Source organism: Pan troglodytes, chromosome 1 (genome assembly GCF_028858775.2).
Source record: "Pan troglodytes isolate AG18354 chromosome 1, NHGRI_mPanTro3-v2.0_pri, whole genome shotgun sequence".
NCBI classification, from domain to species: Eukaryota; Metazoa; Chordata; class Mammalia; order Primates; family Hominidae; genus Pan; species Pan troglodytes.
In genome coordinates this window covers 23,019,868-23,044,885 of record NC_072398.2, presented here as the reverse complement: position 1 = coordinate 23,044,885, position 25,018 = coordinate 23,019,868, and the positions used below count along the sequence as shown (strand labels likewise).

The 25,018-nt window shown below is 39.0% G+C and overlaps 1 protein-coding gene across 4 annotated transcripts in view; it reads right to left on the bottom strand.

Annotated features, from left to right (window-relative positions):
* The window catches only part of LIN9 (lin-9 DREAM MuvB core complex component), a 79,330-nt gene that overhangs the window by 19,675 nt on the left and 34,637 nt on the right, over positions 1-25,018 (bottom strand). For 3 of the 4 annotated variants that reach the window (XM_054674661.2, XM_024352196.3, XM_024352199.3), the window contains 4 exons: positions 17,652-17,785; positions 15,909-16,028; positions 15,233-15,334; positions 579-659 (listed from right to left, as the gene is read on the bottom strand). In XM_054674661.2, the coding sequence (XP_054530636.2) occupies positions 579-659; positions 15,233-15,334; positions 15,909-16,028; positions 17,652-17,785 (437 nt within the window). The remainder of the gene's footprint in view (positions 1-578; positions 660-15,232; positions 15,335-15,908; positions 16,029-17,651; positions 17,786-25,018) is intronic. The other variant, XM_024352198.3, reaches the window with a different exon arrangement.

The following is a 25,018-nucleotide window of genomic DNA, read 5'->3' as shown; positions in this document are numbered from 1 at the left end:
CAACATAGATATTTCCTGACTTACTTATTCTGAAACATTTTTTATAACCTGACATTACAACTTCCTTGGTCACAGGTATCTGAGCAATTCTAGACTCATGCAAACTGCTGAAAGAACCTAATATATCCATTAATCCTATTCAACTGTACAGTCAATGGCATAATGAGGTCTGGGGCAATGCACTGCCAATTTACTTAGCATATGTTCTGTATAACAAGAGATAGTGATAGCAATGAAGATTTACTGTTGTATGTATGTATGTATGTATGTATGTATGTATGTATGTATGTATTCCTGTATTCATTCATTTACTGAGACAGGGTCTCGCTATCACCCAGGCTAGACTGTAGTGGTAGAATCATAGCTCACTGCAGTCTCTGACTCTAGACTCAAGCAATCCTTTTGCTTCAGCCTCCCAAGAAGGTGGACTACAGGTGTGGACCTCATGCAAATGAGGATTTAAAAATAATATTTATCTGAAGGTTTCCTCCCATAGATATTTTTAAATCATTAGATATAGATGGTCTCACTATTTTAAAATTAGACAAGCAAATGAAGAAAAAAAAAGAAATTCTTACCAATTTTTCTGCTTCTGTGTTCATTTCCCTTAATTTCTTGATATGTTCCTTTTTAATCATGAGAATTTTTGATAATCTGGTCTACAGACAAAGAAGAAATATTTTAGAATAAACAGAGGCATTTAGGTATATTGGTTAGACATTAAATTTCCAATATTTTAGTAAGATATTTCAGCAACAGATTTTAGTGTTTCAACATATATATATAGCATAGCATTGTTTTGTTTTGTTTTTCTGAGACAGAGTCTCACTCTGTCACCCAGGCTGGAGTGCAGTGGCACAGTCTTGGCTCACTGCAACCTCTGCCTCCCAGTTCAAGCAATTCTCAACTCAGCCTCCCAAGTAGCAGGGATTACAGGCACACGCAACCATGCCTGGCTAATTTTTGTAACTTTTTTTTTTTTTTTGGAGACGGAGTCTTGCTCTGCTGCCCAGGCTGGAGTGCAATGGCGTGATCTTGGCTCACTGCAACCTCCGCCTCCCAGGCTCAAGCAATTCTCCTGCCTCAGCCTCCCAAGTAGCTGGGATTACAGGCACCTGCCACCATGCCCGACTAATTTTTGTATCTTTAGTAGAGATGGGGTTTTGCCATGTTGGCCAGGCTGGTCTTGAACTCCTGACCTCAGATGATCCACTCACCTTGGCCTCCCAAAGTGCTGGGATTACAGGTATGAGCCAGGGCACCCAACCATTTTTATATTTTTAGTAGAGACAGGGTTTCACCATGCTGGCCAGACTGGTCTCGAACTCCTGACCTCAAGTGATCTGCCCACCTTGGCCTCCCAAACTGCTGGGATTACAGACATGAGTCACCACGCTCAGCGTCATAGCACTGTATTTTATATATCTGATTAAACCGACAAGCAACTATTATTTTAAAAATCCATTGTAACTAGGACATGTCAAAAGGACTAAGGAGTCAATCTGAACAAGCTTTCACTGGTCCAAAATAGGGCAATTTGCAGACCAGTAAGAACAATAACTGAAATGAACTAAAGCCAAATGTTAAAATCCATGAGTTACAGTGATACTTAGGAAGAAGAAATGACACAGTGAGAGCAAGTCTGAAATCTTATTGAATGAATGGATCTAAGCATTGATAATCAATGGCAGCTAACATTAAAAAATAATTAGGTCAGAGATGCAGTGGCTCACACCTGTAATCCCAGTACTTTGGGAGGCCAAGGCGGGAAGATCACTTAAGCCCAAGAGTTTGTGACCAGCCTCAGCTTCCCAAGTAGCTGGGATCGTGAGTCTAGGAGTTTGAGACCTCATCTCCACAAAAAATAAACAAAATTAGCTGGGTTTGGTGGCTTGCATCTGTAGTCCCAGTTACTCAGGAGGCTGAGGTGGGAGAACTTTGAGCCTGGGAGGTGGAGGATGCAGTGAGCTGAAATCATGCCACCGCACTCCAGCCTGGGCAACAGAGCAAGACCCCATCTCATAATAAATAAATAAATAAATAAATAAATAAATAAATAAATAAATAAATGTCTCCTATCAAAAGAACACAAAACCACCCGTAAAAGTAGTCACATAAAAACAAATAATCAGCCAACCAAAAAACCTAAATCCAGTCAAACCTCTAGAAATAATTTTCAATTTACGTAAGATACAAAGAACATGTTAAATAATCCCACAAGGATTTAGTCAAAAAATCGAGACTGTGGGAGACCGTATGGATAAATAATCCAGTTTCTTCAATAAGTTGAATGGAGAAAAAAGGCACTCAACATTTAAAAAACAACTGAAAAATCTGAATACCAACTGAATATTTGATATTGACATTTAAATTTTTATAGATGTAATGATGGTATTGTAGTTACGTTGCTTAAAAAAAAGAAATCCAGGCCAGGTGTGGTAGCTCACGCCTATAATCCCAGCACTTTGGGAGGCGGGTGGATCACCTGAGGTCAGGGGTTTGAGACCAACCTGGCCAACATAGTAAAACCCCGTCTCTACTAAAAATACAAAAATTAGCAGTGCGTGGTGGTGGACACCTGTAGTTCCAGCTACTCGGGAGGCTGAGGCAGGAGAATCGCTTGAACCCGGGAGGCAGAGGCTGCAGTGAGCAAAGTGGCGCCACTGAACTCCAGCCTGGGGGACAAGAGCGAAACACCCTCTCAAAAAAGAAATCCCAGCTGGGCACAGTGGCTCACACCTATAATCCCAGGACTTTGGGAGGCAGAGGTGGGAGGATCACTTGAGTCCAGGAGTTTGAGACCAGCCTGGGCAACATAGCAAGACCCCATCTCTATGAAAAAGTAAAAAATTAGCCAGGTGTGGTGGCGCCCACCTGTAGTCCCAGCTACTCAGGAGGCTGAGGCGGGAGGATTGCTTGAGCCCAGGGGTTTGAGGCTGTAGTGATCTGTGATCATGCCACTGCACTCAGCCTGGGTGACAAAGTGACTGAAACCCTGTCTCAAAAAAAAAAAAAAAAAAGAGAAAGAAAGAAAGAAAAAAATTTCTCTCTCTTTTTTTTTGGAGATGGAATCTTGCTCTGTCGCCCAGGCTAGAACGCAACTGCATGATCTTGGCTTCACCTCCCAGGTTCAAGGAATCCTCATGGCTCAGGCTCCCGAGTAGCTGGGACTACAGGCTCGCACCACCACGCCTGGATAATTTTTGTATTTTTAGTAGAGATGAGGTTTTACCATGTTGGCCAGGCTGGTCTTGAACTTCCTGACCTCAGGTGATCCGTTAGCCTCAGCCTCCCAAAGTGCTGGGATTACATACAGGCATAAGCCATCATGCCTGGCCAAAAAAAGGGTTATCTCTTAGAAATAAATAAAAAGGGCCGGGTACGGTGGCTCACGCCTGTAATCCCAGCACTTTGGGAGGCCAAGGTGGGTGGATCACCTGAGGTCAGGAGTTTGAGACCAACCTGGCCAACATGGTAAAACCCCATCTCTACTAAAAATACAAAATTTAGCCGGCATGATGGCAGGCACCTGTAATCCTGGCTACTCAGAAGGCTGAGGCAGGAGAATCACATGAACCCAGGAAGCGGAGTCTGCAATGAGCCAAGATCACGCCACTGCACTCCAGCCTGGGCAACAGAGTAAGATTCTGTTTCAAAAAAGAAAAAAAAAGAAAGAAAGAAATAATAAGGCCGGGTGTGGTAGCTTATAGCTACCCAGGCTGAGTGTAGTAGCGTGATCATGGCTCACTGCAGCCTCAACCTCCTGGGCTCAAGTAATCTTCCCACCTCAGACTCCTGAGTAGTTGGGACTACAGGGGCGTATCACCACACCTGGCTAATTTTTGTATTTTTTTGTACAGATGGGGTCTCACTATGTTGCCCAGGCTTGTCTTCAACTCCTAGACTCAATCCTTGTCTATGTTGCCCAGGGTTGTCTTGAACTCCTAGACTTCCAATCCTCCCAGCTTGGCCACCTAAAGTGCTGGGATTGTAGGTGTGAACCACTGTGCCTGGCGGCAAAACATTTTTAATGTTTATTTTGTCATAAGAAAAAATACATTTGGAATAGCAAAAAAATCAAAATATCAACTTCACTTAAGAGCAAAACTGAGAGTTTTATAAAACCTCACATACTATAAAAGGTAGGGACATAAAATAACTTTTATTTTTACCTCTTAAATATCTTAAAATAATAGTGGAAGTAGTATTTTAACTAGGCTTTACATATAGATTATAAATTTTAAATTAAGTACTAAAATCAAATACATAGACTTTCAGTTTACAGTCTGGGATATAAGAAGCTTGGAAGGTGCTACTCCATCCTAACACCAGGTAAAAAGCTGACATACTTAAAAAAATCAATGACACTTGGCCGGGCGCGGTGGCTCACGCCTGTAATCCCAGCACTTTGGGAGGACGAGACGGGCGGACCACGAGGTCAGGAGATCGAGACCATCCTGGCTAACACGGTGAAACCCCATCTCTACTAAAAATACAAAAAATTAGCCGGGCGTAGTGGAGGGTGACTGTAGTCCCAGCTACTCGGGAGGCTGAGGCAGAAGAATGGCGTGAACCCAGAAGGCGGAGCTTGCAGTGAGCTGAGATCGTGCCACTACACTCTTGCCTGGGCAACAAAGCGAGACTCTGTCTCAAAAAAAAAAAAAAAAAAAAAAAAAAAGTCAACGACACTTCTTAGATCTCTAAGAAAATTGAGGGCCAAGGCAAACTGTTCACAAAATTGGAAAGAATGAAAGGCAAGTATGTAGAATCACAATTTACTGGAGCAGAAACCCATGAGCAAAAACCTCTAGGAACCAGTGCTGGGGTAGGGAAAACTGAACTGTAATTTATGTGGTAGGTGCATTAAGCATTTACTCTACGGGACCCAGTTAGGAGGCTTTTTTTGAAAAGCATACTTTGTGAGTTTTACTTCCAGGGGCTTAATCTGGTTCTTTGTGAATACTGCAGAAATACTCCCTCTTGCTTCCTGCAAGGGGAAGGAAAACTAACGATTTTGAATTAAGATGGAGCATTCTGTTCTTAGCAAGGCCTGCCCTCAGGAAAAACTATTTAACCAGAAGCTAACATGCTAGGGTTTTATCAGAGGCTTACTGACCTGGGGGAAGAGAAAAACCCAACCCCAGCCCACTCTAGCCACCCTGTACCACATAAGAGGAGGAAAAACTGAGGTGCATTTGTGAAGTTCACAGTCCAGAGGCTCAGGCGGACACAGTTCCTTTTACATAGTACATCATGTTTGGCAATTAAGAAAAAATTACAAGGTACGCCAGGAGGCAAAAAAAACAGTTTGAAGAGACAAAGCAAGCATAAAAACCAGCCTTAGATATGGCAGGGATGTTGAAATTTGAAAGAACTATGAGTAATAAGCTAAGGCCTCTAATGGATAAAATAGCATGCAAGAACAGATGGGCAATGCAAGCAGAGAGATGAAAATTTCTCGAGCTTGAGGATATATTATTTATTTTTCTTTTTTTTCTTCCACAACAGTTATCTCAGAAGAGGATATATTAATAGGAACTTCCAAAACTAAAAAACAAAGAGAACAAAGACTGAAAAAATCAGCACAGAATGTCCAAGGATTGTGGGACAACTACAAAAGGTATAACTTATGCATTAATGGAAATACAAGAAGGAGAGGAAAGAGAGAAAAAAAGGAAGAACTATCTGAAATATAATGAATGAGAATTTCCCCAATTTAATGTCAAATACCAAACCAAAGATCTAAGAATCTCAGAGAATACCAAGCAGAAGAAACACCACAAAAACCTCTAGATTTACACATATCATATTCAAACTACAGAAAATCCAAGATAAAGAAAAATTCTGGTCCAGCTATGGTGGCTCACACCTCTAATCCCAGCACTTTGGGAGGCTAAGGCGGGCAGACTGCTTGAGCCTAGCAGCTCGAGACCAGCCTGGACAACATGGCAAAACCCCATCTCTACATACTAAAAAAAAGGAAAAAAAAATCCTGAAAGAAAACACTTTACCGATAGAGGAGCAAAGATAAGAATTTCATCTGACTTCTTCTTAGAAACCAGGCAAGCAAGAGGAGACTGGAGTGAAATATCTTGCGTTGAGAAAAAAAATCTGGCAATCTAAACCTCTGCACCCTATGAAATTATCATTCAAAAGTAAAACAGGACTGGGCATCATAGCTCACGCCTCTAATCTCAGCACTTTGGAAGGCCAAGAGGGAGGACTGCTTAAGCCCAGGAGTTGTGCAGCAGCCTGAGAAACACCGCCAGACCTTATCTCTACAATAATAAATAAAATAAATATATACATATATATTTTTTGAGACAGAGTCTCGCTCTGTCGCCCAGGCTGGAGTGCAGTGGTGCGATCTTGGCTCACTGCAAGCTCCGCCTCCTGGGTTCACACCAGTCTCCTGCCTCAGCCTCCTGAGTAGCTAGGACTACAGGCGCCCACCACCATGCCCAGCTAATTTTTTGTATTTTTAGTAGAGACGGGGTTTCACCATGTTAGTCAGGATGGTCTGGATCTCCTGACCTCGTGATCCGCCCGCCTGGCCTCCCAAAGTGCTGGGATTACAGGCATGAGCCACCGCACCCGGCCAATAAAATAAAATTTTTTTTAAGTGAAAGAAAAATACTTTCTCAGAGAAAAAAACTTGAGAAAATCTGTCGCCAGTAGGACTGCCTTGTAAGAAATGATTTTTTTCTTTTTTTTTGAGACGGAATCTTGCTCTGTTGCCCAGGCTGGAGTGCAGTGGAGCGATTTTGGCTCCCTGCAGCCTCCACCTCCCAGGTCCAAGCGATTCTCGTGCCTCAGCCTCCCAAGTAGCTGGGACTATAAGTGCCACCAGGCCCGGCTAATTTTTGTATTTTTAGTAGAGACGGGGTTTCACCATGTTGGCCAGGCTGGTCTCGAACTCCTGACCTCAAGTGATCTACCCACCTCAGCCTCCCAAAGTGCTAGGATCACAGGCGTGAGCCACCACACCCGGCCAGAAATGTTAAATGATGTTCTTTAAAGAAAAAGAAAATTTTACATGTCAGAAACTCAGATATAAATAAAGGAAATGTATCAAAGAAAGAATACGTTGAAGGTAAAATACAAACTTTTATTTTCCTTATTCCTAATTGTTCCAACAGATAACAGTTTGTTCAAAATAATAACAGCAACAGCATATTTGATTATATATGATTATGTGTATATATGCTTATGCATGCTTAGGTATAAATAAAATAATGACAGCAATGATACAAAGGAAAGGAGGGATGAATTAGGATTATTTTGTTATTATCAGGTACTAGCACTACCCATGAAGCTGTACAGTGTTATTTGAAAGTGGATATGGATTAGTTGTAAAAGTATATAATGTAAACTCTAGGGCAACCATTAAAGAAAGCTAAAAGAAAAAAAGTATAACCTATATGCTAAGAAAGCAGAGAAAAATGGAATTATATAAAGTAAATCATAAAACACAAAAAAAGAGTGGAATATAAAAATAGAAATAAAGAATATGAGCAACAAATAGAACATAGTAATAAACACGGTAGATATTTATTACTATATGATAATCCAACTACATCAACAATCACTTTGAAATCTACTTTAAACATAAAGACACAGATAGATTAAAAGTAAATGCATGAAGGCCAGGTGTGGTGGCTCATGCCTATAATCCCAGTACTTTGGGAGGCCGAGGTGGGTCCCATCGCTTGAGCCAAGGAGTTCAAGACCAGCCTGGGGTACACTGACACCCCATGTCTATACAAAAAATACAAAAATTAGCAGGTGTGGTGTCTTGTGCCTGTACTCCCAGCTACTTGGGAGGCTGAGGTGGGAGGATTGCTTAAGTCCAGGAGGTTGAGGCTGTAGTGAGCCACCGCACTCCAGCCTAGGCTACAGAGGGAGACCCTGTTCTCAAAAACAAACAAACAAACAAACAAACAAACAAAAAAAACCGGGCTAGTCTCAGTGGCTGACACTTGTAATTCCAGCACTTTGGGAGGCTGAGGCAGGCAGATTTCTTGTGGTCAGGAGTTCCAGACCAGCCTGGCCAACATGGTGAAAACCTGTCTCTACTAAAAATACAAATATTAGCCAGATGTGGTGGAGGACACATGTAATCCTAGCTACTTGGGAGGCTGAGGCATGAGAATCATTTGAACCCATGAGGCAGAGGCTGCCTGGGTGACAGAGCAACACTTTGTCTCAAAAAAAAAAAAAAAAAAAGTAAATGGATAAAGAATATGCCATGCTAACACTAATCAAAAGAAAGCAGGAGCAGTTATATCAATTTCAGACAAAGCTGACTCCAGAGCAAGAAAAGGTGTCAGGAATAAAAAGGGGCATTATGGCCGGGTGTGGTGGCTCACGCCTGTAATCCCAGCACTTTGGGAGGCTGATGCGAGACTGTCCTGGCTAACACGGTGAAACCCCGTCTCTACTAAAAATACAAAAAAATTAGCCGGGCATGGTGGCGGGCACCTGTAGTCCCAGCTACTCAGGAGACTGAGGCAGGAGAATGGCATGAACCTGGGACGCGGAGCTTGCAGTGAGCCGAGATCACGCCACTGCACTCCAGCCAAGGGTGACAGAGCAAGACTCTGTCTCAAAAAAAAAAAAAAAAAAAAAAAAGGCATTACATAATGAGAAAGGGGTCAATGTTCCAAGAAGACATAATAATTTTTTTTTTTTTTTTTTTTGAGACAGAGTCTTGCTCTGTCACCCAGGCCAGAGGGCAGTGTTGCAATGTCAGCTCACGCCTCCTGGGTTCAAGCAATTCTCCTGTCTCAGCCTCCCAAGTAGCTGGGATTACAGGTGTCTGCCACCACACCTAGCTAATTTTGTATTTTTAGTAGAGACAGGGTTTCACCACGTTGGCCAGGCTGGTCTCGAATTCCTGACCTCAAGTGATCTGCCCGCCTAAGCTTCCCAAAGGGCTGGGATTACAGGGGTGAGCCACCACACCCGGCCAACAATACTTAATATTTATATGCCTAATAACAGAACATCAAAACATGAGGCAAAATGATTAACTATTGACAAATAGATCAATCCACCATTAGAGTTGGAGATTTTGATACCCCTCTATCAGAAATGAACAGATTCAATGGGCAGAAAATCAGCAAGGACATAAACTCAACAATACCATCAATTAACTGGATATAATTGGTATCTATAGACTACTTCATCCAACAACCACAGAATATACTTTCTACTCAAGGTCGTGTGGAAAATTCATGAAGATCTCATTCTGGGCCACAAAACATACCTTAACAAAATTAAAACAATAGAAATCATACAATATATGCTCTTACACCACAATGAACTTCTACTAGAAATCAATAACAAAGAAAGCTGTAAAATCCGAAGATATGTCTAAATAATACGAGTCAAAAAAGCAATCTAAAAGAAGAAATGAAAAAATATTCTGAACTAGATAAAAATAAAAAGACAACTTGTCAAAATTTGTGTGATGCAGCCAAAGCAGTGCTTAGTGGGAAACTTGTAGTATCAAATGCATATATTAGTAAAGAAGACTTAAAATCAGTAATTTAAGCTTCCACCTTAGGAAACTAAAAAAAAAAATAGGAAATTAAATACAAAGTAATCAGAATAATATAAACTAGAGCAGAAATCAATAAAATTGAAAACAGGAAATTAATAGAAAAAAATCAACAAAACCAAAAGCTGGTTCTTTAAAAAGATCAATGATACTGATAAGCCTCTAGCTAGGCTAAGAAAAAAGAGAGAGGACACAAATTATTAATTTCAGAAATGAAAAAGGGGCATCACTACAGATCCTATGGACTTTAAAAAGATAAACTCCTTGAAATTTCTAAATTTGCACAAGAAAAAAATGGAAGGCTCTGAATAGGCTTATATCTACTAAATAAATTGAGTCAATAATTAACCTTCCAAAACAGATAGCACCAGGCCCAGATGGGTTCACTAAGGAATTCTACTAAACATTTGAGGAAGAAATTATACCCAACCTCTGTTATGTTTTAGAGGATAGAAGCAGAGGAAATACTTCCTAACTCATTCTCCAAGGTTAGCATTACCTTAATACCAAAATCTGACAAAGACACGGTGAAAGAAAACTATAAGCCAGGCACAATGGAATGTACTCATAGTCCTAGCTACTGGGAGGCTGAAGTGGGAGGATCACTTGAACCCAGGAGTTTGCGCCTAGCCTGGGCAACATAGATCCCCTGTCCAAACATGAAAAGAAAAAAACTATAGAGCAGTATCTTTCATAAACACAGATGCAAAAATCCTCAATAAAATATTAGCAAATTGAATCCAATGATGTATAAAAGAATTTAAGATCACAGCCAAGTGAGTTTTTTGTTTTTTGTTTTGTTTTGAGACAGAGTCTTGCTCTGTCACCCAGGCTGGAGTGCAGTGGTGCGAACTCGGCTCACTGCAAGCTCTGCCTCCCAGGTTCACGCCAGTCTCCTGTCTCAGCCTCCCGAGTAACTGGGACTACAGGCACTGGCCACCATGCCTGGCTAATTTTTTTGTATTTTTAGTAGAGACGGGGTTTCACCATGTTAGCCAGGATGGTCTCGATCTCCTGACCTCGTGATCTGCCTGCCTCGGCCTCCCAAAGTGCTGGGATTACAGGCGTGAGCCACCACACCCAGCCCCAAGTGAGATTTACCTGAAGTATGCAAGGCTGATTCAATGTTTGAAAATTAATTAATATAATCCATCACATCAGTAGGCTAAAGAAGAAAAATATGATCAGATTGATAGAGGCAAAGTATTTGACAAAATTCAACACTCATTCATGATAAAAACTCTCAGTAAACTAGGAATAGACAACGTCCCCAACCTGATAAAAAAAAAAAATCTACAAAAAAACCGCATGTTTAATATCATACTTAATGGTGAGAAACTAGAAGTTTTCCCACTAAGATCAGGACAAAGGCAACAATGTCCTCTCTTATCACTCTTTTCAACATCATACTGGAAGTCCTAGCTAATGCAATAAGATAAGAAAGAGAAATAAAAGGTAGAATTGGGGAGGAAAAAAACAACTATCTGTTTTAGGCGGGTGACATGACTGTCTACGTAGACAATCTGAAAGAAATGAGAAAAAAAAAAATCCCTGGAACTAATAAGTGACTACAGCAAAGTTGCAGGATACAAAGTTAACATACAAAAGTCAATTGCTTTGTCAAACAATAAACAATTATGATGTGAAATTAAAAACACAGTATCATTTACCTTAACACCCCCCAAAATGAAATACTTAAGTATAAATCCAACAAATATGTACAAGACCTATGTGAGCAAAACTCTGATGAAAGAAATCAAAGAACTAAATAAATAAGAGATATTTCATGTTCATGGATAAGAAGACACAACACTGTCAAGATACCAGTTCTTCTCAACTTGATCTATAAATTCAATGCAATACAAGTCAAAATCCCAGCGAGTTGTTTTATGGATATTGACAAAATGATTCTAAAGTCTATATTGAAAGGCAAAAGACCTACTATAGCCAACACAATATTGAAGTAGAAGAACAAAGCTGAAGGACTGACACTATTCAACTTCAAAACATACTATAAACCTACAGTAATCAAGACAGTGTGGTAGTGGCAAAGAATAAAATAAAATAGATCAATGAAACAGAATAGAGAGCCCAGAAATAAATCCACATAGTCAATTATCTTCAACAAATGGGCAAAGGCAGTTGCCCAACAAATGGGCAACAGTGGAGAAAAGTCAGTCTTCAACAAATGGTGCTGCAACAACTGGACATCCACAAACAACAAAAAAATGAATCTAGACAAAAACTTTACACCTTTCACAAAGGGAATCACAAACATAGATGTAAAATCCAAAACTATAAAACTCCTAGAAAGTAACACAGGAAAAAAAATCTAGATGACTTTGGTTTTGTGACAACCAACTTTAGATATGACATCAAAGGCATGATCCATGTAAGAATGAAATGATGAGCTGAACTTCATTAAAATTAAAAACTTCTGTTTGGTTAAAGACATTGTAAAGAGAATGAAAAGACAAGCCACAGACTGGGAGAAAATATTTGTAAAATATACATCCGATAAGGAACTGCTTTCCAAAATATACAAAGAACTCTTAAAACCCAACAATAAGAAAACAAACAATTGGATTAAAAAATGAGCCAAAGAACTTAACAGACACCTCACCAAAGAAGATATACAGATGGCAGATAAGCATATGAAAAGATGGTCAATGAGGAAATGTATATGTCATCAGGGAAATGCAAATTTAAATAATAAGATACCACAACAAACCTATTAGAATGGCCAAAATCCAGAACACTGACAACACCAAATGCTAACGAGGATGTGGAGCAACAGGAAATCCTATTCACTGCTGCTGGGAATGCAAAATGGTACAGCCACTTTAGAACACAGCTTGTCAGTTTCTTATATAACTAAGCATACTCTTACCATATGAACCAGCAATTACACTCCTTGGTATTTACCCAAAGGAGCTGAAAACTTACGGCTACACAAAAACCTGCACACAGATGTTTATGGCACCTTTATTCATAATTGCCAAAATTTGAAAGCAACCAAGATGTCTTTCAGTTTGTCAATGAGTAAATAAACTGTGGTACATCCCGACAATGTAATATTACTCAATGCTAAAAAGAAATGAGCTATCAAGCCACGAATAGACATGAAAGAAACTTAAATGTATACTAGTAAGTGAAAGAAACCAATATAAAAAGGCTATATACTGTATGACTTCAAATATATGACAGTCTGCAAAAGATAAAACTATGGAAACAGTAAAAAGATCAGTGATTTCCAGGGGCTCAGGGGAAGAGATAAAAAGGTGAAACACAGAAGATTTTTAGGGCAGCAAAACTACTCTATATGATACATAATGGTGGATACATGATATTATACATTTGTCAAAACTCTTAAAATGTTCCACATCTTTAAATACATTAATGTGAACTATGGTCTTTAGGTGAAATGATGTGTTAATGAAAGTTCACTGACTGTAACAAATGTACCATCTGCTGGGAGATAATAGGGGGAGACTACACAGGTGTGGGGTCAGGAAGTATATGGGAAATATCTGTATCTTCTTCTCAATTTTGCTATGAACCTAAAATTGGTCTAAAAAAATAAAGTGTATTGAATTAAAAATCAAATATAACAAGGATCGATAAAAATATCACATAGTGATATTTAGACATAGTGTAGTAGTACTTAGCTTCTGGCTCCCTTTGCTTATTGATCTCTCTCAAACTCTCTCACACACACAACACCTGTTCAAATATAACATATTAGCTTTGTTTTTACTTCTACTATTTAAAAGAAAGAATTAAAAACAAGTGTCTTCTTTGTGAAAAGAATAAGTCTTTGCTCTTATCACATTTTCAATCTTTCATATAAAATATCCATCTGCCTTGAGAAGCCAAAGGTATAAGAAATTTTATATTGCAAGGATAACTAACAATATATCATTGGCTGGGCATGGTGACTCAAGCCTGTAATCTTAGCACTTTGGAAAGCCAAGGTGGGAGGAACATTTGAGCCCAGGAGTTCAAGACCAGCCTAGGTAACATAGTGAGACTCCATCTCTACAAAACCAATAAAAAATATATTAGCTGGGAGTGGTGGTACATGCCTGCAGTCTCAGCTACTTGGGAGGCTGAGGTGGGAGGACTGCCTGAGATTGGAGGTTAAGGCTGCAGTGAGCCATAATGGCACCCCTGTACTCCAGCCTGGACAATAGAGCAAGACTTTGTCTCAAACAAACAAATAAATAAATAGGCCAGGTGCAGTCGCTCATGCCTGCAATTCCAGCACTTTGGGAGGCCGAGGGCAATCATGTGAGGTCAGGAGTTTGAGACCAGCCTGGCCAACATGGTGAAACCCCGTCTCTACTAAAAATACAAAAAATTAGCTGGGTGTGGTGGCATGCGCCTGTAATCCCAGCAACTTGGGAGGCTGAGGTGATTCCACTGGAACCCGGGAGGTAGAGGCTACAGTGAGCTGAGATCGTGCCACTGCACTCCAGCCTGGGAGACAGAGTGAGACTCTGTCTCAAATAAAATAAATAAACAAATAAATAAATAAATAAATAAATATTAAATAAAAAAATGTGATTGAGGAACACAGAATGCTATATACAGACACACAACTGACAAGACTTTTCCTCAAAATAACATCAACTGCAAAAGAACACTGTGAATATTTTCATGGATTATGTTATAAACATTTTTATTTATAAAGATCATATCAGCCAGGTGCGGTAGCTCACGCCTCTAATCCCAGCACTTTGGGAGGCCAAGGTTGGGGGATCACTTGAAGTTAGGAACTGGAGACCAGCCTGGCCAGCACAGTGAAACCCCATCTCTATTAAAATTACAAAAAAAATTAGCCGGGCATAGTGGTGCATGCCTGTAATCCCAGCTACTCAGGAGGCTGAAGCAGGAGAAAAGCTTGAATCCGGGAGGTGGAGGTTGCAGTGAGCCAAGACTGACCCACTGCACTCCAGCCTGGGCAACAGAGCAAGACTCAGTCTCAAAATGAATAAATAAATAAACAAATGAAAATAAAGATCATTTCTATCCCAAGACAAAGTAGTTTTCATTTTCCAAAAATGAAATGAAACATTATTAGACTATGATTCAAACTAAAAAATTTATTTAATCTAATTTTCAAACTCACTACATTTTTAAGAGTCCAGCTATAAGGAAAATTTCCAATATAATACTTCTACACTTAGTTCAGTTTAGGCTTAGATTTCTTAGTGTCTAATCACTAAGTACTTAGCAGGTGAATACCTGTTTCTAGTCTCTGAAAAGAAATAAAATTTCTTCTAACCATATAAGCTAGCCAGGACATCATAACTGTTGAACTGACTGATGATGGCAGAATATGCTGAGGTTACTAAATAAAAGCCTTCATAGTTACCCAAGTTATTAACAGCCAAACATTCAGAATTTCACAGAACATATGCAAGAATGTTTGAGCCCTTAAAATAGCAGAATAATAAGAACTCAGACACAAGACAAAGCTCAAGAAGAAAGATCTTTAAGTCTTTTTTGGTTTTTATAACTTTTATTTTCAGGCTTTGTTGGAAATAGCAGCTCTTAAAACCTACATGGTGATAAACCTACATGGCCCTAGAAAAATTTTCAACTTTAATAACATAAAAGGCATTGAGTTTTTAAACAAACAGCCAAGATATTCAGAACAATTCTTACCACTTGGATAAGAAATTCTACTGGAAAACCACCTAATGTTTCAGTGTCAGAGCCAGAAATTTTACTTCTCCACGGCGACTGTCCTAATAAAGGATCATTATCCTATGGGAATAAAAAGGAATTATTTAATCATTGACTATTCAGAGGAAGTATCTTATTTTTTTATTTTTATTTTTTTTTAGACGGAGTCTCACTCTGTTGCCACTTGTGATCTCGGCTCACTGCAATCTCTGACTCCTGGGTTCAAGCGATTCTCCTGCCTCAGCCTCCCGAGCAGCTGGGATTACAGGCGCGCGCCACCACGCCCAGCTAATTTTTGTATTTTTAGCAGAGACGGCGTTTCACCATGTTGGTCAGGTTGGTCTCGAACTCCTGACCTCGTGATCCGCCTGCCTCGGCCTCCCAAAGTGCTGGGATTACAGGCGTGAGCCACTGCGCCCGGCCAGGAAGTATCTTATTTTTAGAAAAAGAGGAAATTCTGTTATAATTAATATTATATTAAAATCCAATAAAAAGGAAATTATTTCTGGAGATGAAGCAACTATTTTATTTAATATTTTCAATTCAAAATAGTGTGCATACTTTGAAGTTGCTGTAATAGATGTGTATTTCTTAAGAACATAGTTCACCTTCATAATAATCAATTAAATTATTGATATTTCTAAAATATACTTACTATAATTGGTGACTGGAGAGGAGGAGTATAATGTAACCGTGGTGGGGTCATAAAAAATCGAGAAGGCCGCTGTTTTTGTCCAAAGGCAGCAATTGGCATTGTCTCATGAGGTTCATTACTCTGAGAAAACAGAATAATTCACAAAACTTAAAGAAAGTTACCAATCATTTAAGCTTTATAATCATTGTATTTCAGCTTGAGATATATATTCACGCATATTCTATGATTCATATAGAATTTATTACTTATATATTTAATTATTTATAGAGTAGCATATTAGTCTATACAGATCAAAGGCTAGAACTTGAAACAGAGTATGAAAACACTACTTTGCTGCCAAAAGGATGAACCTCCAGAAGAAAAAAAGAAATAAAAAAAAAGGGGGGGGGTCAAAATAGTTCAGAGAATCAAAGATTAATATTAAAGTTTTCTATGGCCACATTTGGTTATCTGCATTTAGACTGTCTGAATATACCCTACAATTAAAAATCAACTCTTATTTAGCCAGGGAGAAATATTTGGGTGATCTCATAAAAACAGTTAAATTAATGAAACAGAGAAGCAATTTACTTTTTGTTTTTTTTGAGACCGAGTTTTACTCTTGTTGACCAAACTGGAGTGCAATGGCGCGATCTCGGCTCACTGCAGCCTCCACCTCCTGGGTTCAAGCAATTCTCCTGCCTCAGCCTCCCAAGTAGCTGGGATTACAGACATGTGCTACCCCACCCAGCTAATTTTTGTATTTTTAGTAGAGATGGGGTTTCACCATGTTGGCCAGGCTGGTCTTGAACTCCTGACCTCAGGTGATCCGCCCATCTCAGCCTCCCAAAGTGCTGGGATTATAGGTGTGAGCAACCGCGCCCGGCCAATTTACTTTTTTTGAAAGGAGAGTTTAAAGCTTTCATCCTTTAATGTAAAAACTTAAGAGCAGTGTACTCTATTCTACATTTAGTTCTAATTTTCTTTCTCTCCTATTGCGGAGAGATATCAAGCAATATTGTATTTCTGCACTAAGGATATATATATATATATATATTTCTTTTAAGAAATACATTTACAAAGACATACATATATGTGTGTATATATATTATGTATGTATGTATGTATGTATGTATGTATGTATGTATGTATGTATATTCTAGGCAGAGGTTGCAGTGAGCCGAGATCACACCACTGCACTCCAGCCTGGGCGACAGAGCAAGACTCCGTCTCAAAAAAAAAAAAAAAAGATCTCAATTCTGGTCTCAGCCTAATAGGAAACCAGATCTAGAGCCTTGAATAAATTACACAACTGTACTTATGTCTGAGTTTCATCATGCAAAAGTGAAGGTAATTAACACCCACCCTGCATGCCTCTGAAGATAAAAAAGGAGAACAAATAAGTACAAGATGTTACTATACTTTAAAAACAATTTTGCAAGAGGACTATACTTTAACCTAACAGCTGCAATGAAAATGTTATGTAGCTTCTTCTCCAAGGTTGTTTAGTCAGGACTCATCAGTTTGGTTATACTAAAGTGCTGTGTCGTTAAGGTCCAACAGAGAAATTCTAGTTCCTGGAAAATGGAAGACTTAAGTATAGATCCGAACCAGGGGTCTAGCAGATAGGACTGGGGTCCCCTAAGGATCTCTTCCTCTGTGAGATAAAGTCTTGATTCTATCATAAAATACGATTTCTAAAAAAACTCTATATAACACATTTAACAGGCATAAAACACAAATGTATTATGAAATACTACTTACGAGAACTTCATAGTCAGGGATGGTATGGGTTCCAAGCCCTGTCCTATCAAAAGTTACTCTATAAGTAGCATTAAGAGTATCCACAGCATCTATTTGTCCAGTGAACAAACCATCATGAACACCACGTAATCGTGCTGAGAAAAGAACAAAGGCATTATGATGTGTGGGAGATACAAAGAATAGTCAAATATAAAACTGTTCCAAGCATGTAATTTAAATCATAGTACAGTATTTTGTCTATTAGAGTTTCAAAACAAGCACACACTTTATTTTTGGCTTAGAGAAACAACAAAGAATTTTTGAAACAAAAACAAAAACTATAAATGATGATCCCTACTTTCATATTTGAATAAAATTATATTACTCCCAAATTAAGAGAAAAATATTTTAAATCATTTAACTGCAAAAAAACCAACAAAAGAACTTTGGTCATTATACTCATGAGTGAAGCACCAGGAGTAGTTCAATTTTAAAAAAAAGACAAAGATGTTGTGTAGAAAATAATTAAGGAAGTTAATACTGCAGGCCTGATGCTGCTATACTTAGGAAAACCTCCTTGCAAGGTTGGCCTTTGTCTGGTATCTGGGAACTTGGATTTCGGAAGTGTTCCCACTGTTCCCTAATTAATAATGGTGGTTTTACTGTGTCTAGATTGTGCAAACGATGTGGTTAATGCTGGACACCTGCTTTCCCTCTGGAAGACTGAAATTTTAGTATGTACTAGGCAAAAGACGCCTACATACTCAGCCCCCAGTAGAACTCTGGTCACTGAGTCTCTAATGAGCTTCCCTGGTAGACAACACTTATAAGCATTGTGACAACTTGTTTCTGGGAGAATTAAAAGTCTTGCATGACTCTATTGGGAGAGGACTTTTGAAAACTTGCACGTGGTTTCCTCTGGACTTTGCCCCAGGCACCTTATTCTTTTGCCAATTTTGTTTTGTGTCCTTCACTGTAACAAATCTTACCCATGAGTACATGTGCTGAGTATTCTGAGTCTTTCTAGTGAATCACCAAAACTAGTAGTCTTGGAACTGATGACACAGATGAACTGTGTCACTATTATTTAAGTCCAGCCTAAAATAACATCAGAGAAATCCAAACAAACATCCAGCATGAGTAAAAAATTTAAGAACAACAGCATTGATGGCTTTTTAAACTGGGCAAAGTAATACATTTTATACTAACCAAAAAGTATAATACACAACATTTTAATAGAACACAGAAATACACAATGCAAGACTGTTTAAAATAAAAGGATCAATTGATAAAAACACAACTGTAGAGGACTAAAATCTCTCTCAGTTTCTGACAGATCCTTTAAGGGAAAAGTAAACATGGATACAGAAGATGTAAATAATGAAGCTGAATAAACAAATATAAGCATAGAAAAGGACTACTAGTTATGGTGGCATGAAGAGGCTGGTAATTCCTCTCCATAAAAAACAAGTACAAACCTGAAAGAGATTGTGAAAAACAACCATTCCAGGGTACTGGAAATGGATCAAATGTAGAAAACAAGAAACGTTTATTGTTGAAGAAGTGCTAGAGCTTCAGGTTAGGGCAGGGGGACTCAGTGGCCTCTTTGCACGAGGTTATTCACACACCCACTACTACCACCAACGTGGTCGATGAGAATGGTTTTATTAGTTCAGGGTTGGTCACGAAAACCAGCCAGAATTTTGACTGGTCATGAAAGACAGCCAGAAATTTAACAGGGAGATCATGGAAACTAGAGAGCCATAAAAGGGCGGAAATAAGCTCTCTACCATCCCTGGCTAACTGGGTTACTATGCAAATGGACGGGGAAGATCCAATAGTCTGGCAAAAAGTAAAAGCTAAGGATGACTTGAAAACTAGCAGCAACTTTGTATTTACATTCCCCAACTCACATATAAATCAATGTGAGGCTTTTCCCGATCAAGATGTTTGAGCATAAACTCTGTTCAAATCATTAGGTGACCACTAAATTATTATTATTATTTTGAGATGGGAGTCTTGCTCCGTTGCCCAGGATGGAATGCAGTGGCACGATCTCGGCTCACTGCAACCTCCACCTCCTGGGTTCAAGTGATTCTCCTGCCTCAGCCTCCTGAGTAGCTGGGATTACAAGTGCCCGCCACCACACCCGGCTAATTTTTTTTTGTATTTTTAGTAGAGACAGGGTTTCACATGCTGGCCAGGCTGGTCACAAACTCCTGACATCAGGTGATCCGCCCGCCTCAGACTCCCAAAGTGTTGGGATTACAGGCGTGAGCCACCGCACCCAGCCCTGACCACTAAATTATATGCAGACACGGGTAACTCTTTGGAAACCAAGTTTAATAATAATAATAAATATAAGAATAAAAAAATGAAGCAGAGACATCAGTATTTGCATGGCCAAGTTATTAAAGCAAATCCAACAACTCTCCAAAAAATTAGAATACATAGTTGCTGCAATATATTATCTGAAATATCAAGTTTTCCACCAAAAATTACTAGACATGTAAAGAAGTAGGAAAGCATGGCTCTAAAAGTACAGTAAGAAATTGAGAGATATTTAGCAAAGACTTAAAAAAGCAGCTGTTATAAATATGTGCAAAGAATTAAAGTAGGCTGGGCGTGGTGGCTCACTTTGGGAGGCCCAAGAGGGTGGATCGCTGGAGCTCAGGAGTTCAAGACCAGTCTGTGCAACATGGTGAAACCCCATCTCTACAAAAACATACAAAAAAATTAGCCAGGCATGGTGGCATGTGCCTGTAGTCCCTGGAGGCTGAGGTGGGAGGACTGCTTGAGCCCAAGAGGTAGAGATTGCAGTGAGCCAGGATAGTACCACTGCACTCCAGCCTGGAAGACAGAGCAAGACTGTCTCAAAAAAAAAAAAAAAAAAAAGTTTGTGTATGTATGTACTTTTTTCCTATTCTCTTCATTTGTTTTTTGAAAAATTTATTTGATAAATAAAATCTTTTTTATTTCTTTTCCATTTACTCCTTTAGATAGCCTACAGAAAATCCCAGATAACCTGGAATTATCGTTCATTTTACAAAGATTACTTTTAGGATAGTTCAGATTCTTATAATTTCTTAACAAATCAATGATTTTAATATCTTTTTTAACACTCTCATTTCTCCAGGGGTAAACAACTGTGGCTTAAGTATCACGTCTCAAACAACTTTCTATATACTGTAGCTAAAGTATCATGTCTAGACATTTTTCCAAACTTCTCTACTATTCAAATTTTCCATTACTTTGAATACCCAGTGCATCTGTCAAAACTCTTGTGCTTCTAACTCTGTATCTGACAATCACAAAGTCCAGTCACTTTTTACCTGCCAGATTCTTTGTTCCTACAGCAAAATCCCTAATAGAGTGACTTTTTAATTCTTTTTGCTCTTGTTTTTGAGGAAAAATCTACTACTCTTTGTTTACTAAAATATTTTCTAAAGAAGGAATATGTTTAATTAAATTCTATTGTGGTCAGAGAAATTCTCTATATGATTTCAATCTTTCAAAATTTATTGACATTTTTAATGGGCCAGTATATGGTATATGTCAATAAACAAGCCATTTGCCTATGTAAATAATATGTATTCTGCAGTTGAGTGTATTGTTCTAAACATATTATTTAGATCAAGATGACTGATAGTGTTGTTGAGATCCTCTATATGTGTATTAACATTTTTTGGCTTCTTCTACCTATTAATTACTGGAAGTGAGGTGTTAAAATCTACAACTATGATTGTGGATTTGTCTATTTCTTTCTTTAGTTATCTCAACTGTTGCTTTCATGTATTTTGAAGCTCTATCGTTAAGTATATAGTAATATACATACATAATATTAGGATTGGTATACCTTTCTGAACTGGCCATTTTTATCATTATGAAATACTTCTCTCTGACAATACTGTCTTGATGCCTATTTTTCTCTGATGTTAAAATAGCCACTTTAGCTTTCTTACAGTTACTATTTGCACTGCATATCTTTTTCATCTTTTTGCTTTCAACCTGTCTATGATTTTATATTTAAGTATAACTCTTGAAGACAGCATATAGATGAGTCTTACTTTTTTTTAATCCGGTCTCATTATCTTTTTTTTTTTTTGAGACAGAGTCTCACTGTTGCACAGACTAGAGTGCAGAGTGCAGTGGGTGCGATCTTGGCTCGCTGCAACTTCTACCTCCCAGGTTCAAGTGATTCTCCTGCCTCAGCCTCCTGAGTAGCTGGGATTACAGGCACGTGCCACCATGTCTGGCTAGTTTTGTGTTTTTAGTGGAGACAGGGTTTCACCATGTTGGCCAGGCTGGTCTTGAACTCCTGACCTCAAGTGATCTGCCTGCCTCGGCCTCCCAAAGTGCTGGGATTACAGGCATGAGCCACCATGCCCAGCCAATCATTACTTTTTAATTGAAGTGGCTTTTTTTTTTTTTTTTTTTGAGACAGAGTCTAGCTGTGTCACCCAAACTGGAGTGCAGTGGCATGATCATAGCTCACTGTAGCCTTGAACTCCTGTGCTCAAGCGATCCTCTCAGCGTCCTGAGTAGCTGGGACTACAGGTGCCCACTACCATGCTTGACCTTTTTTTTTTTTTTTTTTTTTTTAAATTTTTGTAGAGACAGGGTCTCACTATGTTGGGAAAAAGCTGAGGCAGGGCTTGCATGTCTGATATAATGTCCCCTGGAATGTGTTAGACTTGCTGGCTCCTTGCTTCTAGCCCTCCTAGGCTCCTAGATTGATTGTATTCCCATTATCTCAAGTAGCAGAACATGTTCTATATAAAGGCTAAGCCGTCACAGCTGTAGATCATGTGCCTGCCTTTTTGACCCCCACATTCTCACCACCTGTTTCTTTGTTGGATTACCAATAAACAGCGTAGGGTCCCAGAGCTTGGGGCCTTCACAGCCTCCACAATCGCGATGGGTCCCTGGTCCCACTTTCTTTCTCAAACTGTCTTTTTCTCAATCCTTTGATTCAGCTGGACATCATCACCCCGACGACCTGGTGTTGGGTCTGATCACCCCAACACACTATGTAGCCCAGGCTAGTCTCAAACTCCTGTGCTTAAGTGATCCTCGTGCCTTGGCCTCCCCAAAGTGCTGGGATTAGAGGTGTGAGCCAGTGTGCTTGGCAGAAGTGTTTATAGTTCATTGGCATTTAATACAACAATAGGATGGCCAGACTTAAGTCCACCACCTTGCTATTTTCTATTTATCCCATTTGGGTTTTTTGTTGTTCTCTGTCCCTTCTTTCTTGCCATCTTTTTTTTTAATTAGGTAATTTTTTTTTTTTTTTTTTTTTTTTTTTTTTTTGAGACAAGGTCTCACTCTGTCCAGGCTGGAGTGCTGTGGTATAATCACTGCTCACTGCAGTTGAGACTAAGGTAATCCTCCCATCTCAGCCTTCCAAGGAACTGGAACTACAGGAGCACACCACCACACCTGACCAATTTTTGTATTTTTTGTAGAAACAGTGTTTCACCACGTTGCCAGGCTGGTCTCAAACTCCTGGGCTCAGGTGAGTGGCTTGCCTCAGCCTCCCAAAGTGCTGGGATTATAGGCATGAGCCACTGCACCTGGCCAAATTCAATATTTAAAAAACCAAATTCTCTTTTGACTTTTTAACTATACCTCTTTGCATTTGTTTTTTTCTTTTTTCTTTTTTTAAAAAAGGCAGTTCCCAAACCAGCAGCATTACTTTGAAACTTGTCAGACATGCAAATTCCCAGGCCCTATCCCAGACCTTCTGAATCAGAAACTCAGAGGTAGAGCCCAACAATATGGTTTATCAAGCCCTCCAGGTAATTCTGATGCATACTAAAGTTTTTGAGCCACAATGGGCTAGGAACTACAATGCTCCCTCTCAACATTACTTTTTTTTTTTTTTTTTTTTTCTTTGAGACGGAGTCTCACTCTGTCACCCAGGCTGGAGTGCAGTGGCGCAATCTCGGCTCACTGCAACCTCCGCCTCCTGGGTTCAAGTGATTCTCATGCCTCAGCCTCCCAAGTAGCTAGGATTACAGGCATACATCACTATTCCCAGCTAATTTTTGTATTTTTAGTAGAGACAGGGTTTCACCATGTTGGTCAGGCTGCAACTCCTGGCCTCAAGTGATCCACTTGCCTTGGCCTCCCAAAATGCTGGGATTACAGGCATGACCCACTACGCCTGGCCTTAACATTACTTTCTACTAAATTAATACTGTGTGTTCTTACATAAAATTTAAGAACTTGGCAACACAATAATTTCATTTTATTCATTTATTCATTTCTGGTGCTCTATGGTCCTTTCCGTAGATTCCAGTTTACATATGATATCACGTAATGCAAAAAAGTTCCTTTCAGTATGAAGAACTTTTTTGGCATTACTTCTAGCATTTTTTCTGATATGAAGTTGGCTGCCATCCATATCAGTGCTCCTCTTACATAATATGCTGTTTTTCTGTGACGGCTTTTAAGAGTTTCTCTGAAGATTTTCTGTATTGTGTCTAATGATGGGTTTTGTGTATATGTGGGTATCCTGCTTGGGGTTCAGAGTACCTTAGATCTATATTTTTGGAAAAATTTCCGCTTTTGTTTCGTCTAATATTTTTTATGTGCATCGGCACATAAAATAATGTCCCCTCTCTCCTGTTTTTACGGGGACTACAATTGCACATATGTTATCTTGCTTAATATTGTCTCAGAGGGATCTGAGGGTCTATTTTTTTTTTTTCATTTTTTTCCTACCTGTTTTCATACTTGGATAATTTCTACTGATAACATTCTCAAGTTCACCGACCCATTCTTTTAGTGTTTCCAATTTGCTTTTAAGTTCATTCAGAAGTTTTTCTTTTCAAATATTATACTTTTCAGTTCTAAATTCATTTTCTTTATCTGAAAAAATGTCCATTTATTCACTCAGATTTCCTCTGTTCATTATATTTATATTTACATTTAAGTTCATGAACATGTCTTATGATAGCTATTTTGAAGTCACTGTCTGCTAATCCCAACATCTGAGTCATCTCAGAGTCTATCTCTATTGATGGCTTTTTTATTGACTATGGAATAGTCTTTTTTTCCCCACAAGTACAGCAACTTTTTTATTGTATGCTACACAGGGTGTTGAATTTTTTTCTTGCAGACAAAAAAAAATTACTGGCAGATCTTTTTGATCCCATCACACTTGCTTTTATATTTTGTAGGGGCTGGTCTGTTTCAGTTATGAACTTATTTAGAGCATGTTTACTCCTTAAGGAGGCCCTGTGAACTTGATATAATTTCCATAAGTCACAACATATCATTATTCTTTTGATTTTTTTCAACGACTTACAAATATAAAAAGTATTCTTAGCTCACAAACTATGCATAAATAGGTGGCAGCCTAGATTTGGCCTATAGGCCGTAAG